The sequence below is a fragment of the Gorilla gorilla genome, chromosome 15, assembly GCF_029281585.2.
Source record: "Gorilla gorilla gorilla isolate KB3781 chromosome 15, NHGRI_mGorGor1-v2.1_pri, whole genome shotgun sequence".
NCBI lineage: Eukaryota > Metazoa > Chordata > Mammalia > Primates > Hominidae > Gorilla > Gorilla gorilla.
Window position 1 is genome coordinate 89,842,695 of NC_073239.2, and position 22,074 is coordinate 89,864,768.

Consider the following 22,074-nt stretch of genomic DNA (forward strand, 5'->3'; position numbering starts at 1 on the left):
CTTTACAGAAGAAAAAACTGAATCTCAAGAGAGTGATTTGCCCAAGGTCTTCTGCTGGTAAGTGTAGCAGAGCCAGCTGAGGCTCCTACTGAAGTTCAAGACTCTTATTAGGCCCCTTGTGTTGGGGAGAATGGGCTTCTTACTGTTCCTCTGGACATTTAAGATCTTCTTGGGTTCAGTTCAACAGTTTCCCCTTTTCTTCCTCTTTCCTTAAGACTCACTGCCTCTGCCTCCCACAGTACCTTCTGGCCTGGGCCTGGCTATCGTATCTTTGCTCAGGTCTCCCTGCTTGCTCCTACTACCTGCCTGCCTGCTTGCACTCTTGGCTTCACGTGAATAAAGGCAGCTGTTGCAATACCGAAAAGGATATTCTCTGTAGACGCCATAATCTGAGCAAAGGCACGCAGACACAAATGTTCCTGGTAGTCCAGGGCAGCCAGAACCGAGGTGCCATGGTGGCTGGGAAATCCATTCAGGCTCTGCTTGTGTTGCAGTATTTTTGTGTTTGTTTTCACAGAGACAGGGTCTTGCTATGTTGCCCAGGCTGGTCTCAAACTCCTGGCCTCAAGTGAACCTCCCGCCTCAGCCTCCCAGAGTGCTGGGATTATAGGCACGAGCCACCGTGCCCAGCTGAGTTCCACTATCTTTGGATATGAAATGGAGTTATCTAAGGATAAAGCCAGAGCGTCAGAGAGATTCTGGCTAGAGTTAAGGGTATGGCCAGTTTAAGGTGGCCGTTGAAAACGTGACAGTGGTTTAAGTCCCTCAGTACAGCATCATGTACTGGAGGACTGCATGGCTCGCTGTCTACAAATGGTAGTTTCAAAGATGGCTCTGTTCACATGAGCCTGTCACTAAATTACAGATTATCTAATCCCAGAAAACCCCATACCCTATGGGCTTTAGTGTTCACAAGTATGTGACGATTTCCAAGGTACATTAAAAAAAAAATTATGCCAGGTGCAATTTAAGATTTAGGAGTTAAAATGTGCTCAGATTTTGTACAGTAACTAAAACATCCTATTCATGATGAGAAGAATTACAGACTACGATTGTGGGTTCCACTGTCTCTCCCTAATCATGGTAAGTCTGAAATGGAAAATGCAAACATAGCTGCAAAATTAACATTGAATCAATTTTTTTTAACAATTGGAAGCTGGCCAGGAGCAGTGGCTCACACCTGTACCCCCTGCACTTTGGGAGGCCAAGGCAGCAGATTGCTTGAGTCAAGAGTTCAAGACCAGCCTGGGCAACACAGCAAAACCCCATCTCTATAAAATTCAAAAAAAAAAAAAAAAAAAATTGGAAGCTTAGCTCGTGTTATAGGCTAGATCAACTTGCTTAATCTCTCAGCCAGTGAGTCTTTTTAGTGAAAAATAAAGCTGCTTTTAGTGAAAAAGTGTGATTGCCCTCAGCCGTGAGAATCTTCAAGGCCAATTGAAATGATCAAAGCTAAGCTTGCTGACCACACTAGCAGTCACCTTGATTCTTACCTTTCCTCCTAAGAAGATATTGACCTTACCTGGAAATGCAAAAGAATTAACAAGCTGTGAAGGGGAAGGAAAACAAGGGGAGAAACTCTACAGTGCGATGGTGATAGAAGGGGTCTGGGGCTGCCTGGACTCAGGCCAGCTTGGAGTGTGCCGGGCAACGCTGGGCTTCTGATCCTCTAGGAGCCAGTGTCTTAGGCTGTAAGACAAGAACCCAACTGCGGACCTTCCAGTGTGGTTGTGACAATTAACCATGTAAAGCTCCTAGCATAGTGCAAGGCACGTTAACAGGCACCTAAATATTGGTTCTCTTTGCTTTTCCGGTTCCCAAATAAATCAGCAGTTAAACCCAAGGGATATGTAAGAATCCCACTTGGTCTCATTGATCAGGAGACCGCGTCATTCTCAGCCACAAGTTGCAATCTCCAGTCACAGCCCTCAGGGATATGTTCAACAACTGTCTCTACCTATGAGCAAGACTTTTAAACCAGAAAGTGATTAAAACCCTTTCCATGGCTCCCCCTGAAAAGGAGAGGGGACGAAAATCTGTTACTACATTGTCAGGATAGTGGTTACTCCTGGTGGGGGGAGGGACCAGGAGTTCTTGCAGGACAGCCATGTTCTGTTTCTTAATCTGGGTGCTGATTGGTTACGTAGTATTATTCAGTTTGAGAAAATCAAGCTGAAGTATAGATGTATAATAGTTCAATAGGTGTGTTTTTGTTGTTGAGACAGGGTCTCACTCTGTCACCCAGGCTGGAGTACAGTGACATCTCTGAGGCTCAAGCAATCCTCCTACCTCAGCCTCCCGGTAGCTGGAATTACAGGCGTGTGCTGCCACACCCAGCTTTTTTTGGGGGAGGGGTTGGTTTTCTTGGTAGGGACAGGGTTCACTCACCACGTTGCCCAGGCTGGTCTCAAACTCCTGGGCTTAAGTGATCCGCCCACCTTGGCCTCCCAAAGTGCTGGGATCACAGGTATGAGTGACCACGCCTAGCCAGGACTACGTATTTTAAACCTAGGGAGTGAAAATCAGGACTAATACCCCATCTCTTCTACTGTGCGAGAGGATTCCTCAACAGACCCTGACCCGACAGCTGCCAGAGTGTAACCCAGAGAACCCAAGCTGTGAAACCGCTACCGCTGAGCCTTGCTCAGCCAATGCCACGGCTGCAGAAAGGGGGTCTGCCGGGTGACCCCGGCTGCAGAAAGGTCTGAGGAACACCTCTAAGTACAGGATAAGTGGTAAGAATGTGGGGGCCCTCTAGTCACTAGAGAGAATTCCATGACTGTCAGCTATTGCCTTCCCTACATAAAGGAATATTCATGACCAGCTCAAAGCTCTGGTCCCAGTCAGCACACTGATCTGGGTGGGGCATGGTATCTAGCAAAGGGCTGGGGACAACAAGCTGTGGTCATGAGACTGACATCCACTGCACAGGATCATGGTTTGGGGGTACTTGGCTATGGTGTTTTTTTTGTATGTTTGTTTGTTTTTTTGTTTTTTTGAGATGGGGTCTCACTCTGTCACCCAGGCTAGAGTGCAGTGGCGCAATCTCGGCTTACTGCAAACTCCACCTCCCGGGTTCAAGCCATTCTCCTGCCTCAGCCTCCTGAGTGGCTGGGACTACAGGTGCCCACCACCACGCCCGGCTAATTTTTTTGTATTTTTAGTAGAGATGGGGTTTCACCATGGTAGCCAGGATGGTCTTGATCTCCTGACCTCACGATCTTCCCGTCTTGGCCTCCCAAAGTACTGGGATTACAGGCGTGAGCCACCGCACCTGGCCATTTTTTTTTTTTTTTTTTTTTTTTTTTTTTAAAACAGAGTTTCACTCTTGTTGCCCAGGCTACAGTGCAACAATGGTGCAATCTCAGCTCAGCACAACCTCCGCCTCCCGGGTTCAAGCAGTTCTCTTGCCTCAACCTCCCAAGTAGCTGGGATGACAAGATTGCGCCACCATACCCAACTAATTTTTTGTATTTTTAGTAGAGACGGGGTTTCTACATGTTGGTCAGGCTGGTCTCGACCTCCCAACCTAAAGTGATCCCCCCCCGGCCTTGGCCTCCCAAAGTGCTGAGATTACAGGCATGAGCCACCACGCCCGGCCGGCTATGGTTTTGAAAAAGTTCTTGTCAGAGTAAAAGACTGCAGTATTTGCAGGTAAAATATTACCGCCCTTGAAACATGCCCCTTACTTGGCCTCTGCTTGGAAAGCCACCATCAGCTGGAGACAGATGGTGGCTGGAAGGCACTGATGGAATGAGAGGAAAGAGCCAGCACAGTCGAGATGCAGGAAGATTCCTTTATGATGGCGAATTGGATGGTACACAGTTCTAGAGTAGGGCCCCAGTCACTGGGCCCCAGGAGGCAGGAGGAGCAGGGCTGAGAGGGACGACACACTCCAGGGCTCATGTCACGCCGATACGCGCACCAGGAATGACCGCCATATACTTCCCTAAAGCTCAACCCACCCACCAGTTCAGTTAAGAATTATACTTTAATTCGTGTTTGGCCACTGAAGATCAAATCCACCATGATGATAGGATTTCAGCACAACGGGCCCTTTCCAGTCATGACAGACAGAGATGTCCAGGCTCTTGAGGAGAAACAAAAGTTCCTTTGACTTCTCTTGCAAGGACCAAAGAGATAAATTTTTTCTTTACGATCTGTTGAAATATTTATATAGACTTTTAAAAACAACTAACAGTTCATCCTGTGCTCAGTTTCCCTGGAAGGTTTCTCATGATCTCCCCTCCGAGAGCTAGAGGGGTTGTGTGTCTGGGAACAAAGGATTAAGACACTTTAAAATAAGCAATGAAAATCCTAGTGCGACACTCAGAAGCAGATGGTGGGCTCGAGGGGGCCGAGGGGTGGGAGGCGGGTGCTTCGACTGAGGAGCTGGGTGCCGCCTTTTGGGAAAGCCGAGTGGAGACAGAAGCGTCGGGACAGGAAGCCCTGCTGGAGAAGGCTCAGTTCCTTCCTTGCTGTTCCCTGGGGGACCAGGGACAGCACGGCCCCTGCATTTCTACTTCTCAGGGCCGAAGACCCGACCTCTGACCCTCCACCCACTCTGGTGACCTGCACGCTAAGTTGGGTGGTCTCTGACTAAAACAGGCTTAAGCCAAGAATTGGGACTCGACTCCCAGGAGACCTAGGGAGAATTCCCTTCAGGCTGTTTCAGGCAGGAAGGACCAGGGAGGCTCACTCCCCAGGTAGCTGACAGGCATGGAGGGAAGAGCCAAGGACAGGAGAGGCTTCCAAGGCTCCAAGAGCAGCAGAGGAAGGGGCCAGCCACGTGGTGGCCATGGACCTGGCTCGGCTCATGAGGAAGACGTGCTGCCACTGCCACCTCACCCTGTGCGGAGGAGACTGTGCGAAGTCTTCGCAGCCAGCAGCAGCCTCGATACGCCCCCAGTGCCTTTCATATGTATATATGAGAGAGAGATATACACATATATATTCATTATTTTTAACTGAAATAAATGCAACGGATTCAGGTTCATTCCCCTTTGCGATAAGTTGCAAGGTCCCCTGCTCTGAGGGGTCCACACCTTCGGGCCTGCCGCCAGGCTCACCCCCACTGAGGGAAAGTGGCCCTGGATGCGGAGAGGAGAGGACACACACCACAGCAGGTGACCGGGAGGAGGGCCTACCTCGCAAGACTGTTTCTAACCCTGAGAACCTAAGGAATTGTGAAGGACTCGGAGAGGGGGCTGGGGTTAAAGGTCACCGGGCTTTTTATTGCAGTTGAAGCAGACTCGGACGGGATGGTCCCAGCCACGAGAAGGGACAGCCCGGCGGTCATGGGAGCACTCATCACAGAAGCCCTGTCCGCAGGCCCGGCAGTGGTGCTTGGAGAGCTTGATGCTGAACTCCTTCCGGCAGTTGTGGCAGTGGAGGATTTCGTGGTCAGGCACCCAGTACGCAGGCCTGGCCGCGTCCTTTACCAGACCTAAGGCAGGAAACAATGGTCAGGACACCCAAAGCCCAATACCCCGAGGCCCAACTAGCAAGAGGCCATCCTCGGATGCTTACTGGCTTATAATCCCAGCTGCACACAGAATTGCTGACAGAGCTTTTTAAAAATGCAGAAGCCCAGGCTCTGCCACTCACATCCAGATCAGAGTCTTTGGGGCTGTCGCATAGGCACTGATTTTCCCTTTTCCTTTTTCACATTTTTTAAGATTTTTTGGAGTCAGAGTCTCATTCTGTCGCCCAGGTTGGAGTGCAGTATCATGATTTCGGCTCACCACAACCTCTGCCTCCTGGGTTCAAACAATCCTCCCACCTCAGCCTCCCAAGTAGCTGGGACTACAGGTGTGCACCACCACACCTGGCTAATTTTTGTAGAGACAGGGTTTCACCATGTTGTCCGGGCTGGTCTCGAACTCCTAGTCTCAAGTGATCTGCCCACCTCGGCTTCCGAAAGTGCTGGGATTGTAGGCATAAGATTATAGGCATGAGCCACCACGCCCTTTCTTTCCCTTTTGTGACAGGGTCTCACTCTGTTGCCCAGGCTGGTCTCAAATTACTGGGACTCAAGGGAGCCTCCTGCCTGAGTCTCCCAAGTAGCTAGGATTATAGGCACCCCCACACCCAGGTCCTTGATCTTTATGTATCTATGAAGCCCTCCTTGTAAACTGAAGGGGCAGCCGTGTTAAGAACCCCTGGAGGAAATATAAAGAAGTCTGGGCTCTGGAGTCAGACACTCAAATCCCAATTCTACTGAGATCAGGTTAATCAGCAGCTGCTGGATTAAGAAAGGTTAGCTAAGGCTGGGCATGGTGGCTCACACCTATAATCCCAGCCCTTTGGGAGGCGGAGGCAGGAGGACCACTCAAGGTCAGGAGTTCGAGACCAGCCTGGCCAACATGGTGAAACCCTGTCTCTACTAAAAATACAAAAATTAGCCGGGCGTGGTGGTATAACCCCAGCTACTTGGAAGCCTGAGGCATGACAATCACTTAAACCTGGGAGGTGGAGGTTGCAGTAAGCCAAGATCACACCACCGCACTCCAGCCTGGACAATAGCGAGAGTCAGTCTCAAAAAAAAAAGAAAGGTGAGCTAACCTCTCAGGGGCTTACTCATCTTTAACAACCCACCTTCAAGAGCTGTGATGAGGATGAGAAGAAAGAACATGCCTGACACACTGGCCTGGTACTCCACACCCTGTGGGTGCTCAGAATGGGAGCACTTGGTGAGCACAGCCAGCAGGCTATGCTCTGCCTTCTGTGCCAAGGACAGTTCTTGCCTCTCCCAGGTACCCCTGGGGACAGATGCAACCTGAGATTTAAGCTTGGGCAAATCCAGCAATTCCTACGTCATCTACTCACTTTGTGAGCTGCAATGAGGAAATCTGCTCCAGGCCATTTTCATCACTACCCACTTTTGCTCGCTCCCCTACAATGTGCCACGCTGCCCCAGGCCTGGCCAGCCTTGCGTAAGCCTGCCAAGCACTGGTTGATTTCCCTCCCTCTCCCCCTTGCCATCCTAAATACAAATGCCCCTCACACCCAGGGCTGGGTAGCTATTTTAAATCTTTTTTTTTTTTTGAGACAGAGTCTCGCTCTGTTGCCCAGGCTGGAGTGCAGTGGTGCGATCTCGGCTTACTGCAAGCTCCGCCTCCCGGGTTCATGCCATTCTCCTGCCTCAGCCTCCCTAGTAGCTGGGACTACAGGCGCCCGCCACCACGCCTGGCTAATTTTTTTGTATTTTCAGTAGAGACGGGGTTTCACCGTGTGTTGGCCAAGACGGTCTTGATCTCTTGACTTTGTGATCCACCTGCCTTGGCCTCCCAAAGTGCTGGTATTACAGGCGTGAGCCACGGTGCCCGGCCAGCTATTTTAAATCTTAAACTGCTAACAGTTTGGCTGGTGTGACAGACTAAAGACAGCCATAGAATCTTTCACCCACTTTCCATCTTTGACACTCCTGCCCCCTCCCTTGAATCTAGACAAACCTGTGACGGCAGCAGACTCCAGGAGATGACAGCAGAAGTGCCTGTCTGCAGTCCTAGGCCTCAAGAGATGGGCAGCTTCAGCCGGGCACAGTGGCTCACGCCTGTAATCCCAGCACTTTGGGAGGCTAAGGCGGGTGGATCACCTGAGCTCAGGAGTTCGGGACCAGCCTGGTCAACATGGTGAAACCCCGTCTCTACTAAAAATACAAAAATTAGCTGGGCATGGTGGCACATGCCTGTAATCCTAGCTGCTTGGGAGGCTGAGGTAGGAGAACTGCCTGAACCTGGAAGGCGGAGGTTGCAGTGAGCCAAGATCGCACCACTGTACTCCAGCCTGGGTGACAGAGTAAGACTCCATCTCAAAAAAACAAACAAACAAACAAACAAAAGAGATGGGCAGCATCCACTTCCTGTCTCTTGGAACATTAACTCCTGGAACCCTGACATCATTTAAGAAGTGCCAAAGAAACCACTGAAGAGGCCTGGAGAATACAAAGACCGGGTGAGGCTCTGCTACACACAGCCTCCTAACTGTCCCTGCCAAGGCACCCAGCTTGTAAGTGAGGTCAGCTTGGACCCTTGAGACCACTCCAGCTACCACCCTGGAATATCAGGTAGTAACTAGAGCCAATGCCACTTGGAGCTGAATAATTACCCTTCCTGACTTCTAGACCTGCAAAGACATCAAAGATGGCTGTTTTAAGCCTTTACATTTTAAGGTAGCTCGTTACACAGCACTAGATGCTGTAAGAGAATGGCTTCCAGCAATAAACATGAAACTACTAAGGCATTCAGCAGAAGCAAGCAAATGTGTGGCATTGTGTAATTGATTCCTTTACCACCCATCTCAATCTAGGTTGGCAAGCCTTTACAAAGTGACAGCCCAGGGCACCTGAAACCCCTCAACCCGCATCCACTACCCCCAAGAGAAGCACTGCCAGGCCCACCTAGTGGTATGTCAATGGCTGTCACCACGGCTCCCAGAGTGTTCTGCACGGCCTCGCCCACCTTCCGAGCAATGAGTGTTCCACCTTCATCGTCCACTTGTGCCTCGGTAACAGCTGTAGACAGTAATAAAGGAAATGCTGTCACCTCTAAGTCCTCTCCCAAATGGAAAACTCAGGGACCAATAGCAGAACGCTTCTGGATTCTGATCCCAGACACCACTGTGCTGTCCAACTACTGCAAGGGTCTGTGCTGTGGGTCAGGTCAGCCCAGACTCTGAAATTAGATGACATCTGTTAGTCCTTTAGCTGCAACCTTCTGGGGCTCCTTTATAACCCTTCTTTTAAAGTAAGGCAGAAAGGTTCTAGGAGCGAAAACTAGAACCTTCTCAAAGGAGAAGACTGGTCTAAGCCATCTCTGGTAAACACTGCAGCCTTTTCAGAATTCAGTTGCTATGTGCGCATTCCCTTCCCCCAGAAGCACCTCTGCAGCTAAGAATGCAGGACAGGTTCGAGCCCCTGAGGAACAGCACCCGTAGGACGCTGTTAACAAGGAGCTTAGAGGCTGACTGGCCAAGACTAGAAGTACTCTCACAAGGGAGATGTGGTTATGAGCAGGATTAGGGCATCTGGATATCCAGTTCTTAGCACCCAGGGCCAATGTGGGAGGTTCTCCCCTCCACCCCTGCAGCTCCCAGGTCCCACGTTACCTAACTGGACGTTCCTGGCTTCGTAGCAGTTGTCACACACCCGCACCGGCGCAGGGCCCCAGCCCCGCTCAGGCACTGGCCGAGTCTTTGATGAACAGCTGTCACAGAAGCCCTCCCCACAGGCTCGGCAGTGATGCTTAGTGTCATTATCTTTAAAGGACGTCGCACACTTGTTGCAGCTCTGTTCCAAGCCCAAAACAAAACAGAGAGGCAGGTAGGTATGGTACATGTCTGCTCAGCTGAGAAAGTCAACAAGACCCCGGAGCAAGCAGAAACTAAGGCAGGTGGCGTTAGCCCAACAAGGACAAGAGCTTTCTAGTAACGCGTTATCTGAGAATGGAAAGGAAGCCTGGTGGACAGTGAGTTTCCTTTCACTAAGTGTCTGGGTTGAAGCTGGGTGCTCTCTTGCTCTGGGTGCTGTAGCGTTAATGGATCAAGCTGAGGATGACCCTAAATAACCTCTAAAGACCCCTTTTCCTCCAGATTCTTATCTGGGTCCTCACATATCTAAGCAATATTCACTGGTCGTCACACACAAGGAAACTAAAACTCACCAAACAGAAAATACTTGCAGGAAAACACGAAGGGAAATCAATGGGCAAAGAGAAACTGGCTGCCTCAACGACTCCTCCCCTTGCCGGTACTCACAGAGCTCACTGCGCTGGCAGAAAATGTTTGCGTCTCCCTCACAGAACAAGCTTAGCACAGGGCAAAGCGGCATTAAGTAGGATGGGCTGTGCCAGGGGTGGAGGGGCATCCTGCCACACCATACCAGGATCTGGGAGTTGGGCCTCCAGTAGGCAGGGGCGATCTGGTCTGTCAGCCAGGAAGTCACAGCCTTGGTGGGTCCAAGGCTAAGCTCGGACACCGACTGAGCCATGAAGTTCATCCCGTCCAACAGGCGCTGGGCAGCATTGTTGTTGTCCTTCAGAAACCCATCAGTCTGAAATGAAAACGCAGGCTTCCATCATGCTCTGAGAAGGGAGTGAAAGGAAGGAGGAAGAGGGATGTCTGGTGAGTTGCACACTCACCGTGGCCAACTCAGAACCACTAACTCCCTGGCAGGGAAGAACGGAGACACACCAGGAATCCCTCTGGCTTTATTCTCTTCAAAGTGACCATAAGACTTGATGTGTAGCTGTTCAATTCAGGACTTACTAAGCCCATATAATACAGGAGATGACACCTCCTCCAGGGGGCCCCGCACCGCAGGCTGAGTTAAGAACCTTTCCTCTCAGTTCTTCTAATACTTGGACATCTCTAGGAATCCTATTTCTGTCTATCTAAGTACAATATCCATTTAGGTATCTGACTTCCCTATTAAACTCTGAACTCCCTGACAATAACTCTTTGTCATTTTTGTATTTTGTAAAGTAACTAGCTCAATGCTGGGCACAAGGTACACAACAATGTATGCTGAATAATGAATGAAAGAAGGAAGGAAGGAACAAACAAACAGCAGGGAAGGCATCTGTATCCTCCTAATTTCGAGGACTGTGAAGAATGTGACCTGAGAGTAAATTACTGCAGTCCTGTTTTCCTGGAACATAAACTATCTTACCACCTTTACTTTCTCGCTATAAGGCCACGTTAAATCCTTGGGACATAATGGCATAAACCATTATGCCAAGGAGGTGGGCTCCCATAATGAGACTACTATATAATAACAGATTTCAGTGGGCGGGAAAATTAGAAAAAGGAGGAGAAAAATAAGGAAATCGGCCGGGTGCGATGGCTCACGCCTGTAATCCCAGCACTTTGGGAGGCCGAGGTGGGTGGATCACAAGGTCAAGAGATCGAAACCATCCTGGCCAACATGGTGAAACCCCGTCTCTACTAAAAATACAAAAATTAGCTGGGTGTGGTAGCACGCGCCTGTAATCCCAGCTACTCGGGAGGCTGAGGCAGGAGAATTGCTTGAACCCAGGAGGTGGAGGTTGCAGTGAGCCGAGATCACACCACTGCACTCCAGCCTGGATGACAGAGCAAGACTCCATCTCAAAAAAAAAAAAAAAAGTTTAAAAAATAAGGAAATCTTCAGTTTTATGGTACCTATAGGATCCAGGAAAGCTCAGGAGAGGACCTGCAGGTAGGACTCCTAGGCTGAACGGTGGCTTTAGGAATCACCCAGCGAGGACAATGACACAGAGTAAAATAAGTCCCTCGGGGATAATCACTTGCCTTTTTTCCATGAAAGGAAAAGGTTTTGGATTTGTTGTGATTTATGGACAATGCTAAGTGTGAACAGTGATTTAATGCAGAATGAAAGCATGATATCACTGCCTCACAAACAGATTTGTATTTCTGACATCTGGAATTCAAAAGTTAAAAAATAATCATTAGACTGGGCGTGGTGGCTCACGCCCGTAATCCCAGCCCTTTGGGAGGCCGAGGTGGGCAGGTCACCTGAGGTCGGGAGTTTGAAACCAGCCTGACCAACATGGAGAAACCCTGTCTTTACTGAAAATACAAAATTAGCCAGGCGTGGCGGTCATGCCTGTAATCCCAGCTACTCGGGAAGCTGAGGCAGGAGAATCACTTGAACCCGGGAGGTGGAGATTGCAGTGAGCCAAGAGAGCCAAGATCTCACCATTGCACTTCAGCCTGGGGAACAAGGGCGAAACTCCGTCTCAAAAAAAAAAGATTAAGCGTCTATAGGAGTCCCACTTCTTAGAATATACTTCAGGAAAATTTCCTATAACAAAAAAATGGCTTTCTTACACGAAGATGGTGACTAGCATTTTAATGATTTTTTTAAAAAGGTGGAAATAAAACTAAATAAAATAGCACTGTGAGAAAAAAAAGCAGGAAAAAGGCATGTAAATATTTGCATCTAGAAAAACATACACATATAGAAAATGAATGAGTAGAACATGCAAAAACGTTTTATTTGCCAAAGGAGTAAAACTACAGATTTTTAGTTTATTTCATTTAAAGTTGTACTTCTAATATATATGCAAGAAAAAATAAAAACAGCTCTCCCTCTCCCTCTCCCCACGGTCTCCCTCTCCCTCTCTTTCCACGGTCTCCCTCTGATGCCGAGCCGAAGCTGGACGGTACTGCTGCCATCTCGGCTCACTGCAACCTCCCTGCCTGATTCTCCTGCCTCAGCCTGCCGAGTGCCTGCGATTGCAGGCGCGCGCCGCCACGCCTGACTGGTTTTCGTATTTTTTTGGTGGAGACGGGGCTTCGCTGTGTCGGCCGGGCTGGTCTCTAGCTCCTAACCGCGAGTGATCTGCCAGCCTCGGCCTCCCGAGGTGCCGGGATTGCAGACGGAGTCTCGTTAACTCGGTGCTCAATGGCCCCCATGCTGGAGTGCAGTGGCGTGATCTCGGCTCGCTACAACCACCTCCCAGCCGCCTGCCTTGGCCCCCCAAAGTGCTGAGATTGCAGCCTCTGCCCGGCCGCCACCCCGTCTGGGAAGTGAAGAGCGTCTCCACCTGGCCGCCCATCGTCTGGGATGTGAGGAGCCCCTCTGCCTGGCTGCCCAGTCTGGAAAGTGAGGAGCGTCTCTGCCCGGCCACCATCCCATCTAGGAAGTGAGGAGCACCTCTTCTCGGCCGCCATCACATCTGGGAAGTGAGGAGCGTCTCTGCCCGGCCGCCCATCGTCTGAGATGAGGGGAGCACCTCTGCCCTGCCGCCCCGTCCGGGATGTGAGGAGCGTCTCTGCCCCGCCGCCCCGTCTGAGAAGTGAGGAGACCCTCTGCCTGGCGGCCGCCCGGTCTGAGAAGTGAGGAGCCCCTCCGCCCAGCAGCCACCCCCGTCTGGGAAGTGAGGAGCGTCTCCGCCCGGCCAGCCGCCCCATCCGGGAGGGAGGTGGGGGGGATCAGCCCCCCGCCCAGCCAGCCGCCCTGTCCGGGAGGTAAGGGGCGCCTCTGCCCGGCCACCCCTACTGGGAAGTGAGGAGCCCCTCTGCCCGGCCAGCCGCCCCGTCCAGGAGGGAGGTGGGGGGGTCAGCCCCCCGCCCGGCCAGCCGCCCCGTCCGGGAGGGAGGTGGGGGAGTCAGCCCCCCCGCCCGGCCAGCCGCCCCGACCGGGAGGGAGGTGGGGGGGTCAGCCCCCCGCCCGGCCAGCCGCCTCGTCCGGGAGGTGAGGGGCGCCTCTGCCCGGCCGCCCCTACTGGGAAGTGAGGTGCCCCTCTGCCCGGCCAGCCGCCCCGTCCAGGAGGGAGGTGGGGGGGGTCAGCCCACCGCCCGGCCAGCCGTCCTGTCCGGGAGGTGAGGGGCGCCTCTGCCCGGCCGCCCCTACTGGGAGGTGAGGAGCCCCTCTGCCCGGCAACCACCCCATCTGGGAGGTGTACCCAACAGCTCATTGAGAACGGGCCATGATGACAATGGCGGTTTTGTGGAATAGAAAGGGGGGAAAGGTGGGGAAAAGATTGAGAAATCAGATGGTTGCCGTGTCTGTGTAGAAAGAGGTAGACATGGGAGACTTTTCATTTTGTTCTGTACTAAGAAAAATTCTTCTGCCTTGGGATCCTGTTGATCTGTGACCTTACCCCCAACCCTGTGCTCTCTGAAACATGTGCTGTATCCACTCAGGGTTGAATGGATTAAGGGCGGTGCAAGATGTGCTTTGTTAAACAGATGCTTGAAGGCCACATGCTCGTTAAGAGTCATCACCACTCCCTAATCTCAAGTATCCAGGGACACAAACACTGCGGAGGGCCGCAAGGTCCTCTGCCTAGGAAAACCAGAGAACTTTCTTCACTTGTTTATCTGCTGACCTTCCCTCCACTGTTGTCCTGTGACCCTGCCAAGTCCCCCTCTGCGAGAAACACCCAAGAATGATCAATAAAAAATAAAAAATAAAAAATAAAAAAAAATAAAAAAAAAAAGAAAAAATAAAAACAATTTTGGTCTAGAGAACAAAAAAGCTCTCCAGATGATGCCTTTCTAAACCGCCAACATTCTGAAATTCATGGTTAACCTTAATTTTAAGCAGGTTCCAGTTTTCTATACACATGAAAAACTGAATGACACAAGATAAAGAAAAACAGAGAAATCCAACAGTTCTTACTCCAGGCCACACATGCACAATCTCTGTCCGCACCACTGTATCCACAGGATCTTGGTTTCCAAACCAGTACTGCCGACTACGATAGACCACGCCACAGTTAGGACATTCGATCACATACCTACAAGGAAAGCAAATCAATACTGTTACCCAGCCAGGTGCCTGGGGAGACAAACGCACCAGAAAATCTTGAGCCATGTTGTTTAAACTCACCCAGACCAGGCATATTTTGCGAGACCCATCCAGGGGGAGTCAGTGGAAGCAGATGTTTTGGGCACTACACTGACTTCCTCGCCTCTCTCATAGCAGGCCTGAAACAGGAAACACTCTGCTAGCTTATTGTTTGTTTTTTGTTTGTTTTTTTAACAGAAACGGGGTTTTACCAGCCCGGGCTGGTTGTGAACTCCTGGGCTCAAGCAATCTGCCCGATCTCAGGAGTTCGAGATCAGCCTGGCCAACATGGTGAAACCCCGTCTCTACTAAAAATACAAAAATTAGCTGGGCATGGTGGCACACATCTGTAATCCCAGCTACTCAGGAGGCTCAGGCAGGAGAATTGCTGCAGCCCAGGAGGTGGAGGTTGCAGTAAGCCAAGATTGTGCCACTGCACTCCAGCCTGGCTGACAGAGCAAGACTCTGTCTCAAAAAAAAAAAAAAAAAAAAAGAATGAATGTTCGATATAAATTACCCTTACATACAAGCTCAACAGAATGAGAAGAAAATAAGCTTAAAACAGTAAACAAAGGGACCCTCACCAATGAAGACATGTGAGTGCTTTTTGTTAGAGCTGGAGAGAAGTTCCAGAAATATTCAATTTGAATATCAAATACTTCGGCATGCAGCAAAAAATGGCCCCAAGATAGTCTTGCCAAAGAGAGAGTGGTCAGCAAGCCCGCTGCTGACACAGGGAGGAGCTCGGAGGACTCACCTTGCAGGTATACACTCGGTTGTCATACTGGTGGGAGTATCTGCAGCGGCTCTTGGCTTCATGAGGCACTCCTTCCTTCCCATGATTCATGCTGTTCTTACATCCAACCCTGAATGAAGCCCAAAGACTGACAATGAGACGGCTAAAGGAGCCAGGGCCACTTACACAGAACAGCCTGACCCTGAGCCAGGCACAAGGCCACGACCAGATCTTGATTACTAACTGGGCCTCAGATGCTGAACACAGAAAGGGTAGCCGGAAACCCACATGCCTCTTTGTTACACTTGCAATCAACAGCACTACAGAGGCACAGCGACTACTATCCTTGTATGAGGACACAGGGGAAAAAGAAATCTCAGCCGGGCACGGTGGCTCACGTCCGTAATCCCAGTACTTTGGGAGGCCGAGGGGGGCAGATCACTTCAGGTCAGAAGTTCAAGACCAGCCTAGCCAACATGGTGAAACATCGACTCTACCAAAAATACAAAACTTAGCCGGGCATGGTGGCGGGCACCCATAGTCCCAGGTACTCAGGAGGCTGAGGCAGGAGAATCGCTTGAACCCAGGAGGTAAAGGTTGCAGTGAGTTCAAGACCAGCCTGACCAACATGGAGAAACCCCGTCTCTACTAAAAATACAAAAAATTTAGCCAGGCATAGTGGCTCATGCCTGTAATCCCAGCTACTCAGGAGGCTGAGGCAGGAGAATCGCTTGAATCCAGGAGGCGGAGGTTGCAGTAAGCCAAGATCACACCGCTATACTCCAGCCTGGGCAACAGCGAGACTCTGTCTTAAAAAAAAAAAAAAAATACACCCAGAAATCTCTTGTTGGAAAAACTACCTGTCCCCTCATCAGAAATGGAGGAGCCATAAGATACCAACTTGACCAGAGAGGAAACCTGAACAGCTCTCAGAAGACTCAAAAAATCCAAACAAGATGAAATGGAATGTTTACCCAGAACAGGCTGCCAAGATGCAAAATGAAAACCAACCCCAAAATCTGGCAATGCATTAAGGGGAGGCTCAGGCTGAACAAGCCTTCCAAATGAACAATGAGCTCTGCCATCCTGATAATGCAAAAACAGAGATCAGGACTTTAGAATTTCACTATGATAAAAGGGAAAGTTCCAGAAATCCTGGGGAGGCTCACAATGGGAAAGCAATTATCCAACAGTGCTTAAGTCTCTTGTGCTGGGCTCATGGGGCATGCAAAAAGGAAGGTAAGTCACACTGTCAACTAACATCCCTCTCCCCTTTCCAAACTGAACTCTCCAAGATAATCCTTAGTTCTCCCTTGCCCAGGTTGTATAATCCAAGAAGCAGGTCTTTTTCTCGGCAAGGTCAGAGGTGGTTCTGCATGCAGCAGGTGGCCTACAGGACTCAAAGCGAAATGACCATTCATAACAGATATAGGTCAGGTCTACTCCTGTAAAAGGACAAGTGTGCAGGACAGGGTGGTTCTGGTAGGAGCAAAGACAATTTGGTAGTGAAGAGAGTGGAAGGGATTGTCTACAGGACATGGAGGCTGCCATCTGACCTCGACACACTGCCTTTAAATCCCCTGGGGCCCATCAGACAAGTCACCACACTGATTTAACAGCCATCAACAGTTCAAACTAATCAAGTGATCCTCAAAGGGTGGTCCCCATGAACAACATCAGCATCACCTGAGAATTTATTTATTTATTTATTTATTTATTTATTTATTTATTTATTTATTTATTTTGAGAAAGAGTCTCAATCTGTCGCCCAGGCTGGAGTGCAGTGGCGCAATCTCAGCTCACTGCAGGCTCCGCCTCCCAGGTTCACGCCATTCTCCTGCCTCAGCCTCCCGAGTAGCTGGGACTACAGGCGCCGGCCACCGTGCCAGGCTAATTTTTTTGTATTTTTAGTAGAGACAGGGTTTCACCATAGTCTCGATCTGCTGACCTCGTGATCCACCTGCCTCGGCCTCCCCAAGTGCTGGGATTACAGGCGTAAGCCACCGTGCCCGGCCGAGAATTTATTAAATTTATTAAAATGCAAACTCCCAGGCCCTACCTCAGGCCTACGGAATTAGAAACTGTGGAGGGGCACCCAGTGATCCTGACCTTCAGGTTTTTCTGATGCATGCTAAAATTTGCGGATCACTGCTCTAACCGTAACAAAGTGCGGCCCACAAACCAGCGGCACAGCCATTGCCCGGAAGCTTGACAGAAATGCAGAATCTCAGGTTTCACCCAGACCTGATTCCGAATCTGCATTCTAACAGAATCTCAAGGTGATGCATATGCAATTGAAGTTTCGGAAGCACTGTCCCAACTCAATGTCCTCAGCTCGGGCTGCACTTTAGAATCCTCTGAGGAGCATCTTAAACATAGCAATGCAGAGGTCCTACACACCACCCGTTAATTAGAATCCCAGAAGGTGGTGCCCTGGCATCAATAATTTTGAAAGCTCCCCAGAAAATTCTAATGTGCTCTAAACATTTCCCCTAATAGTGAAAGGAATCACCTGGAATCAATACCTACCCATAGTGCTTTGCACAGGGGGGCACTCAAATATCACTTGAATACTTAGAATACTATGAATAAGTGACTGGAAGCTCTGGTACAAAAAACACAGAAAAGCAGGCAACCCAAAGTCTTCTGCCCTAAAAACCTCCCAAACCAGAAGCTGGTCAATTTCACATCTATACCAGCTGGAATTTCCAGGAGATTCTTCACCACCATGTGTCCTTCAAGCTCTTGCTACCTCAGAAGTGTGGTTCCTAGACCACCAGGATCTTGTGGGAACATGGGAGTGCACCATTTTGGATAATTTAAATCACAAACTGTAATTTAGCAAGATCCCAGGGGATCTGCATCCACACCGAAGTCTAGGAAGCACCACTCAAAGGCTCTATTCTCAAGGTATGGGGTGGGGGGTGGGGGAGCGGCCTTACTTACCCACAGCTGAGGCATAAGGAGGAGCAGGTGAAATACTCATCTGGAAAAAAGGAGCTGTGCGCCATCTGGTCATCGGGGATCTCACCGCTGAAGCGGTCGCTTAGTGCCTGCCAAGGAGGGAAGGTGACATATGATGGCACTCAGTAGAGAGCTCCGCACTTTGGCCCCCCACTGCAGGCACCATACAAGCAACACACGCACAGAGGAAATCCAGTAACTTCTGCTCATTACCCTTGACCTTCCTGACCCCACTCACATCAGTCCTTACCATGGGAAACCTTGGAAAGAACCAGCCCATTCCCCAGGAGGTCAAGATAAGCAAAGTTACTGTTCTCCCCTAATTGCCTTGCAGGTTATAAACACCTCACACCACTCAGTCTTTTATTCAAGACCACCATAAATAATGATGAATGCCCATTTCATCTATGTGAGGCTGGAACCAAGAAACCAAGACTCACGAGGATGGCTCCTCTTTAAGCCACAGGCAGAGCCCAGATGTGATCTGTGAGTTTCCTGGGCTTCTATCCCAGCTATAACCACAGGCACTTACTTGGAGTTTACTAGGCCACAGACAAACTCAAAGCAGGAAAAATGTCACCAGAAAAAAAAAACAAGAAGAATTATTATAGTGTTTGCCAGTCATTTATCAACTCTACCAACCTCCAAAACAGACATTACCCAAAGGACAGCAAATGGCCAAAATAAATGCCAAGAAGATAACATATCCACAAAGCAAACTGAAAATTTCAGGTTGAAATGTAGCTTCCATTCCTAATCCTATCTTCACTTATTACTGGATATTGAAAGTATTCCTCAGGCTAATTACAGAAAGGCGCTTTCCACGCTTTGGAAATCACTAAGCACATGCTGCTCCAAGCTTCTAACTTTCAGTCCAGCCCCAGTGTGAAGAAGCCAGGCATTATCCAAGGGAAAATAAGGGAAAGGAGCCTTAACAAAAGGACAATATGTTATTTCCTTCCGTAAAAGGGCAGAAGAGAATTTTAAAGGAGATCTGGAAAAAGGGCAGGTTAGGTTTTAAACGAAGAACAATTAGAACTTTTTTCTTTTTGAGATGGAGTTTTGCTCTTGTTGCCCAGGCTGGAGTGCACTGGCACGATCTTGGCTCACTACAACCTCTGCCCCCTGGGTTCAAGAGATTCTCCTGCCTCAGCCTCCCAAGTAGCTAGGATTACAGGCACCCACCACCACACCCGGCTAATTTTTTGTATTTTTAGTAGAAATGAGGTTTCACCATTTTGGCCAGGCTGGTCTTGAACTCCAGGCCTCAGGTGATCCACCCGCCTCGGCCTCACGAAGTGCTGGGATTACAGACGTAAGCCACCACGCTCGGCCGAACAATTAGAACTTCTTATGCAAGGTTCCTTTTCCTGTTTCCAATGCAGTCTTTTTTTTTTTTTTTAAATTATATTTTAAGTTCTAGGGTACATGAGCACAATGTGCAGGTTTGTTACATATGTATACATGTGCCACGTTGGTGTGCTGCACCCATTAACTCGTCATTTACATTAGGTATATCTCCTAATGCTATCCCTCCCCCCTCCCCCCAACCCCACAACAGGCCTCGATGTGTGATGTTCCCCTTCCAGTGTCCAAGTGTTCTCATTGTTCAATTCCCACCTATGAGTGAGAACATGCGGTGTTTGGTTTTTTGTCCTTGCGATAGTTTGCTGAGAATGATGGTTTCCAGCTTCATCCATGTCCCTACAAAGGACATGAACTCATCCTTTTTTATGGCTGCATAGTATTCCATGGTGTATATGTGCCACATTTTCTTAATCCAGTCTATCATTGATGGACATTTGGGTTGGTTCCAAGTCTTTGCTATTGTGAATAGTGCCGCAATAAACATACGTGTGCATGTGTCTTTGTAGCAGCATGATTTATAATCCTTTGGGTATATACCCAGTAATGGGATGGCTGGGTCAAATGGTATTTCTAGTTCTAGATTCTTGAGGAATCGCCACGCTGGTTGAACTAGTTTACAGTCCCACCAACAGTGTAAAAGTGTTCCTATTTCTCCACATCCTCTCCAGTACCTGTTGTTTCCTGGCCATCAGAGAAATGCAAATCAAAACCACAATGAGATACCATCTCACACCAGTTAGAATGGCGATCATTAAAAAGTCCAATGCAGTCTTAACACCAGGAGTTGCAAACTCAAGTCCCTACAAAGGCACGTAATATCAATGTTGAGTCAGGTCAGGTGTAGGACCAGAATAGTGGCAAGGAGTGGGTCAAATTGAAGGTACACAACTCACCCAAGGACATTCTCATTCAGGTCCTGCAGGGCTACTGCAGAGGCCATAGAACACCATCTGTCAGCCACGACCGACCAAGTGGCAACCCTGGACTTCAAACAACAAAAAAAATGGTCTGACAAATAACACATAAGTCCTATATTTCTCGGGGGTACTTTGATAAAGAGTTAAAACATGGGGCCAGGCACGGTGGCTCATGCCTGTAATCCCAGCACTTTGGGAGGCCAAGGTGGGTGGATCACGAGGTCAGGAGTTCGAGACCAGCCTGTCCAGCATGGTGAAACCCCATCTCTACTAAAAATACAAAAATTAGCTGGGCGTGGTGGCGGGCGCCTGTAATCCCAGCTACTCAGGAGACTGAGACAGGAGAATCATTTGAACCTGGGAGGTGGACGTTACAGTGAGCCAAGATCACGCCATTGCACTCCAGCCTGGGTGACACGGTGAGACTCCGTCTCAAAAAAAAAAAAAAAAAAAATTGAAAACATGAAGATCTTGAAAGAGGATATGAATGAATATATAGAAATGCTGAGAATAAATGAGAAGGAGGGCAAGTGGAATTACAAGTCGGCCTATACATTTCAGCCTATACAGCGTTCTCTCTCCTGCTTCTACATGAGACCCATTCTTCAGGGATGTTTGTGGTCTCACCTCTTCCAATGAAGCCTCTCCACCCACATCACTCTCTGCCTTCTCTGACGGCCCATTGTACTCAATACTGTAACTCGGTATTAAATAATTAGGCAATGATGCAAAGCTATGGGCTTGCTGTATTTTATCTCCAGGACTAGATCATAAATACTGTGAAAGCAGCTTCCTACCTTTGCATCCTCCTCCAAATCCTAGCAAAGGACCTAACAGGTACTCAGCTAGAACTGCTGGAATAAGTGCCCCGCACCAACTCCCCTTCACAAACCAACCTTGCCCTCCTCCTCTCCTGGCCCTGCCCTTGCCCTAGGCTTCTTTCATCCCATCCCCAGAGGTCCTCTCAAATTTAAGGCTAACTACTCCCTAACTGGCCGAATTATCAATAGCTCTCCAGGCTGTTTCTCAAACAGATATGTACAGAACACTCTGAGGACACCTGATGGGAAAAGGCAGCTTTTTTATTGAGACAGAGTCTCACTCAGTGACCCAGGCTGGAGTGCAGTGGCATGTTCACAGCTCACTGCAGCATCACCCTCCTAAGCCCAAGCAATCCTCTTCCCTCAGCCCCCCAAGTAGCTGGGATCACAGGCAAATGCCACCATGCCCCAATAATTTTTGTTTGTTTGTTTTTGTTTTGTTATTGAGACAGAGTCTCGCTCCATCACCCAGGTTGGAGTGCAGTGGCATGATCTCGGCTCACTGCAACCTCTGCCTCCTGGTTCAAGCAATTCTCCTGCACCAGCCTCCCAAGTAGCTGGGATTACGGGCCCCTCCCACAATGTATGGATAATTTTTTTTTTTTTTTTTTTTTTTTTTAGTAGAGACAGGGTTTCACCATGTTGGTCAGGCTGGTCTCGAACTCCTGACCTCAAGTGATCCACCCAACTCAGCCTCCCAAGGTGCTGGGGTTACAGGCGTGAGCCACCGCACCTGGCCAAGATGCTGAAGTATCTAATGAGATGATACAGAAAGAAAAAAAGAGGAGACAGCTAAGGAATATAGAAGCCACTATAGAAGGTATAGGGAACACCAAAGAATAGCAATTATTATTTAAAAAAAAAAATAGCAAATTATTTTTTATTATTTTCATTTTTTAAAATGAGACAGGGTCTTACTATGTTGCCCAGGCTGGTCTCCTGGACTCAAGCCATTCTCCTGCCTCAGCCTTC

The 22,074-nt window shown here is 49.2% G+C and overlaps 1 protein-coding gene across 3 annotated transcripts in view; it reads right to left on the bottom strand.

Moving 5' to 3' along the window:
* Window positions 1-3,782: 3,782 nt before the first annotated feature.
* ZFYVE1 (zinc finger FYVE-type containing 1) overlaps window positions 3,783-22,074 on the bottom strand; it is a 59,129-nt gene continuing 40,837 nt past the window's right edge. For all 3 annotated transcript variants that reach the window (XM_031001723.3, XM_055360824.2, XM_055360825.2), the window contains 8 exons: window positions 17,979-18,085; window positions 15,054-15,162; window positions 14,339-14,436; window positions 14,129-14,246; window positions 9,881-10,051; window positions 9,109-9,289; window positions 8,402-8,515; window positions 3,783-5,446 (listed from right to left, as the gene is read on the bottom strand). In XM_031001723.3, coding sequence (XP_030857583.2) covers window positions 5,214-5,446; window positions 8,402-8,515; window positions 9,109-9,289; window positions 9,881-10,051; window positions 14,129-14,246; window positions 14,339-14,436; window positions 15,054-15,162; window positions 17,979-18,085 — 1,131 coding nt within the window. In that variant the 3' untranslated portion in view covers window positions 3,783-5,213. The remainder of the gene's footprint in view (window positions 5,447-8,401; window positions 8,516-9,108; window positions 9,290-9,880; window positions 10,052-14,128; window positions 14,247-14,338; window positions 14,437-15,053; window positions 15,163-17,978; window positions 18,086-22,074) is intronic.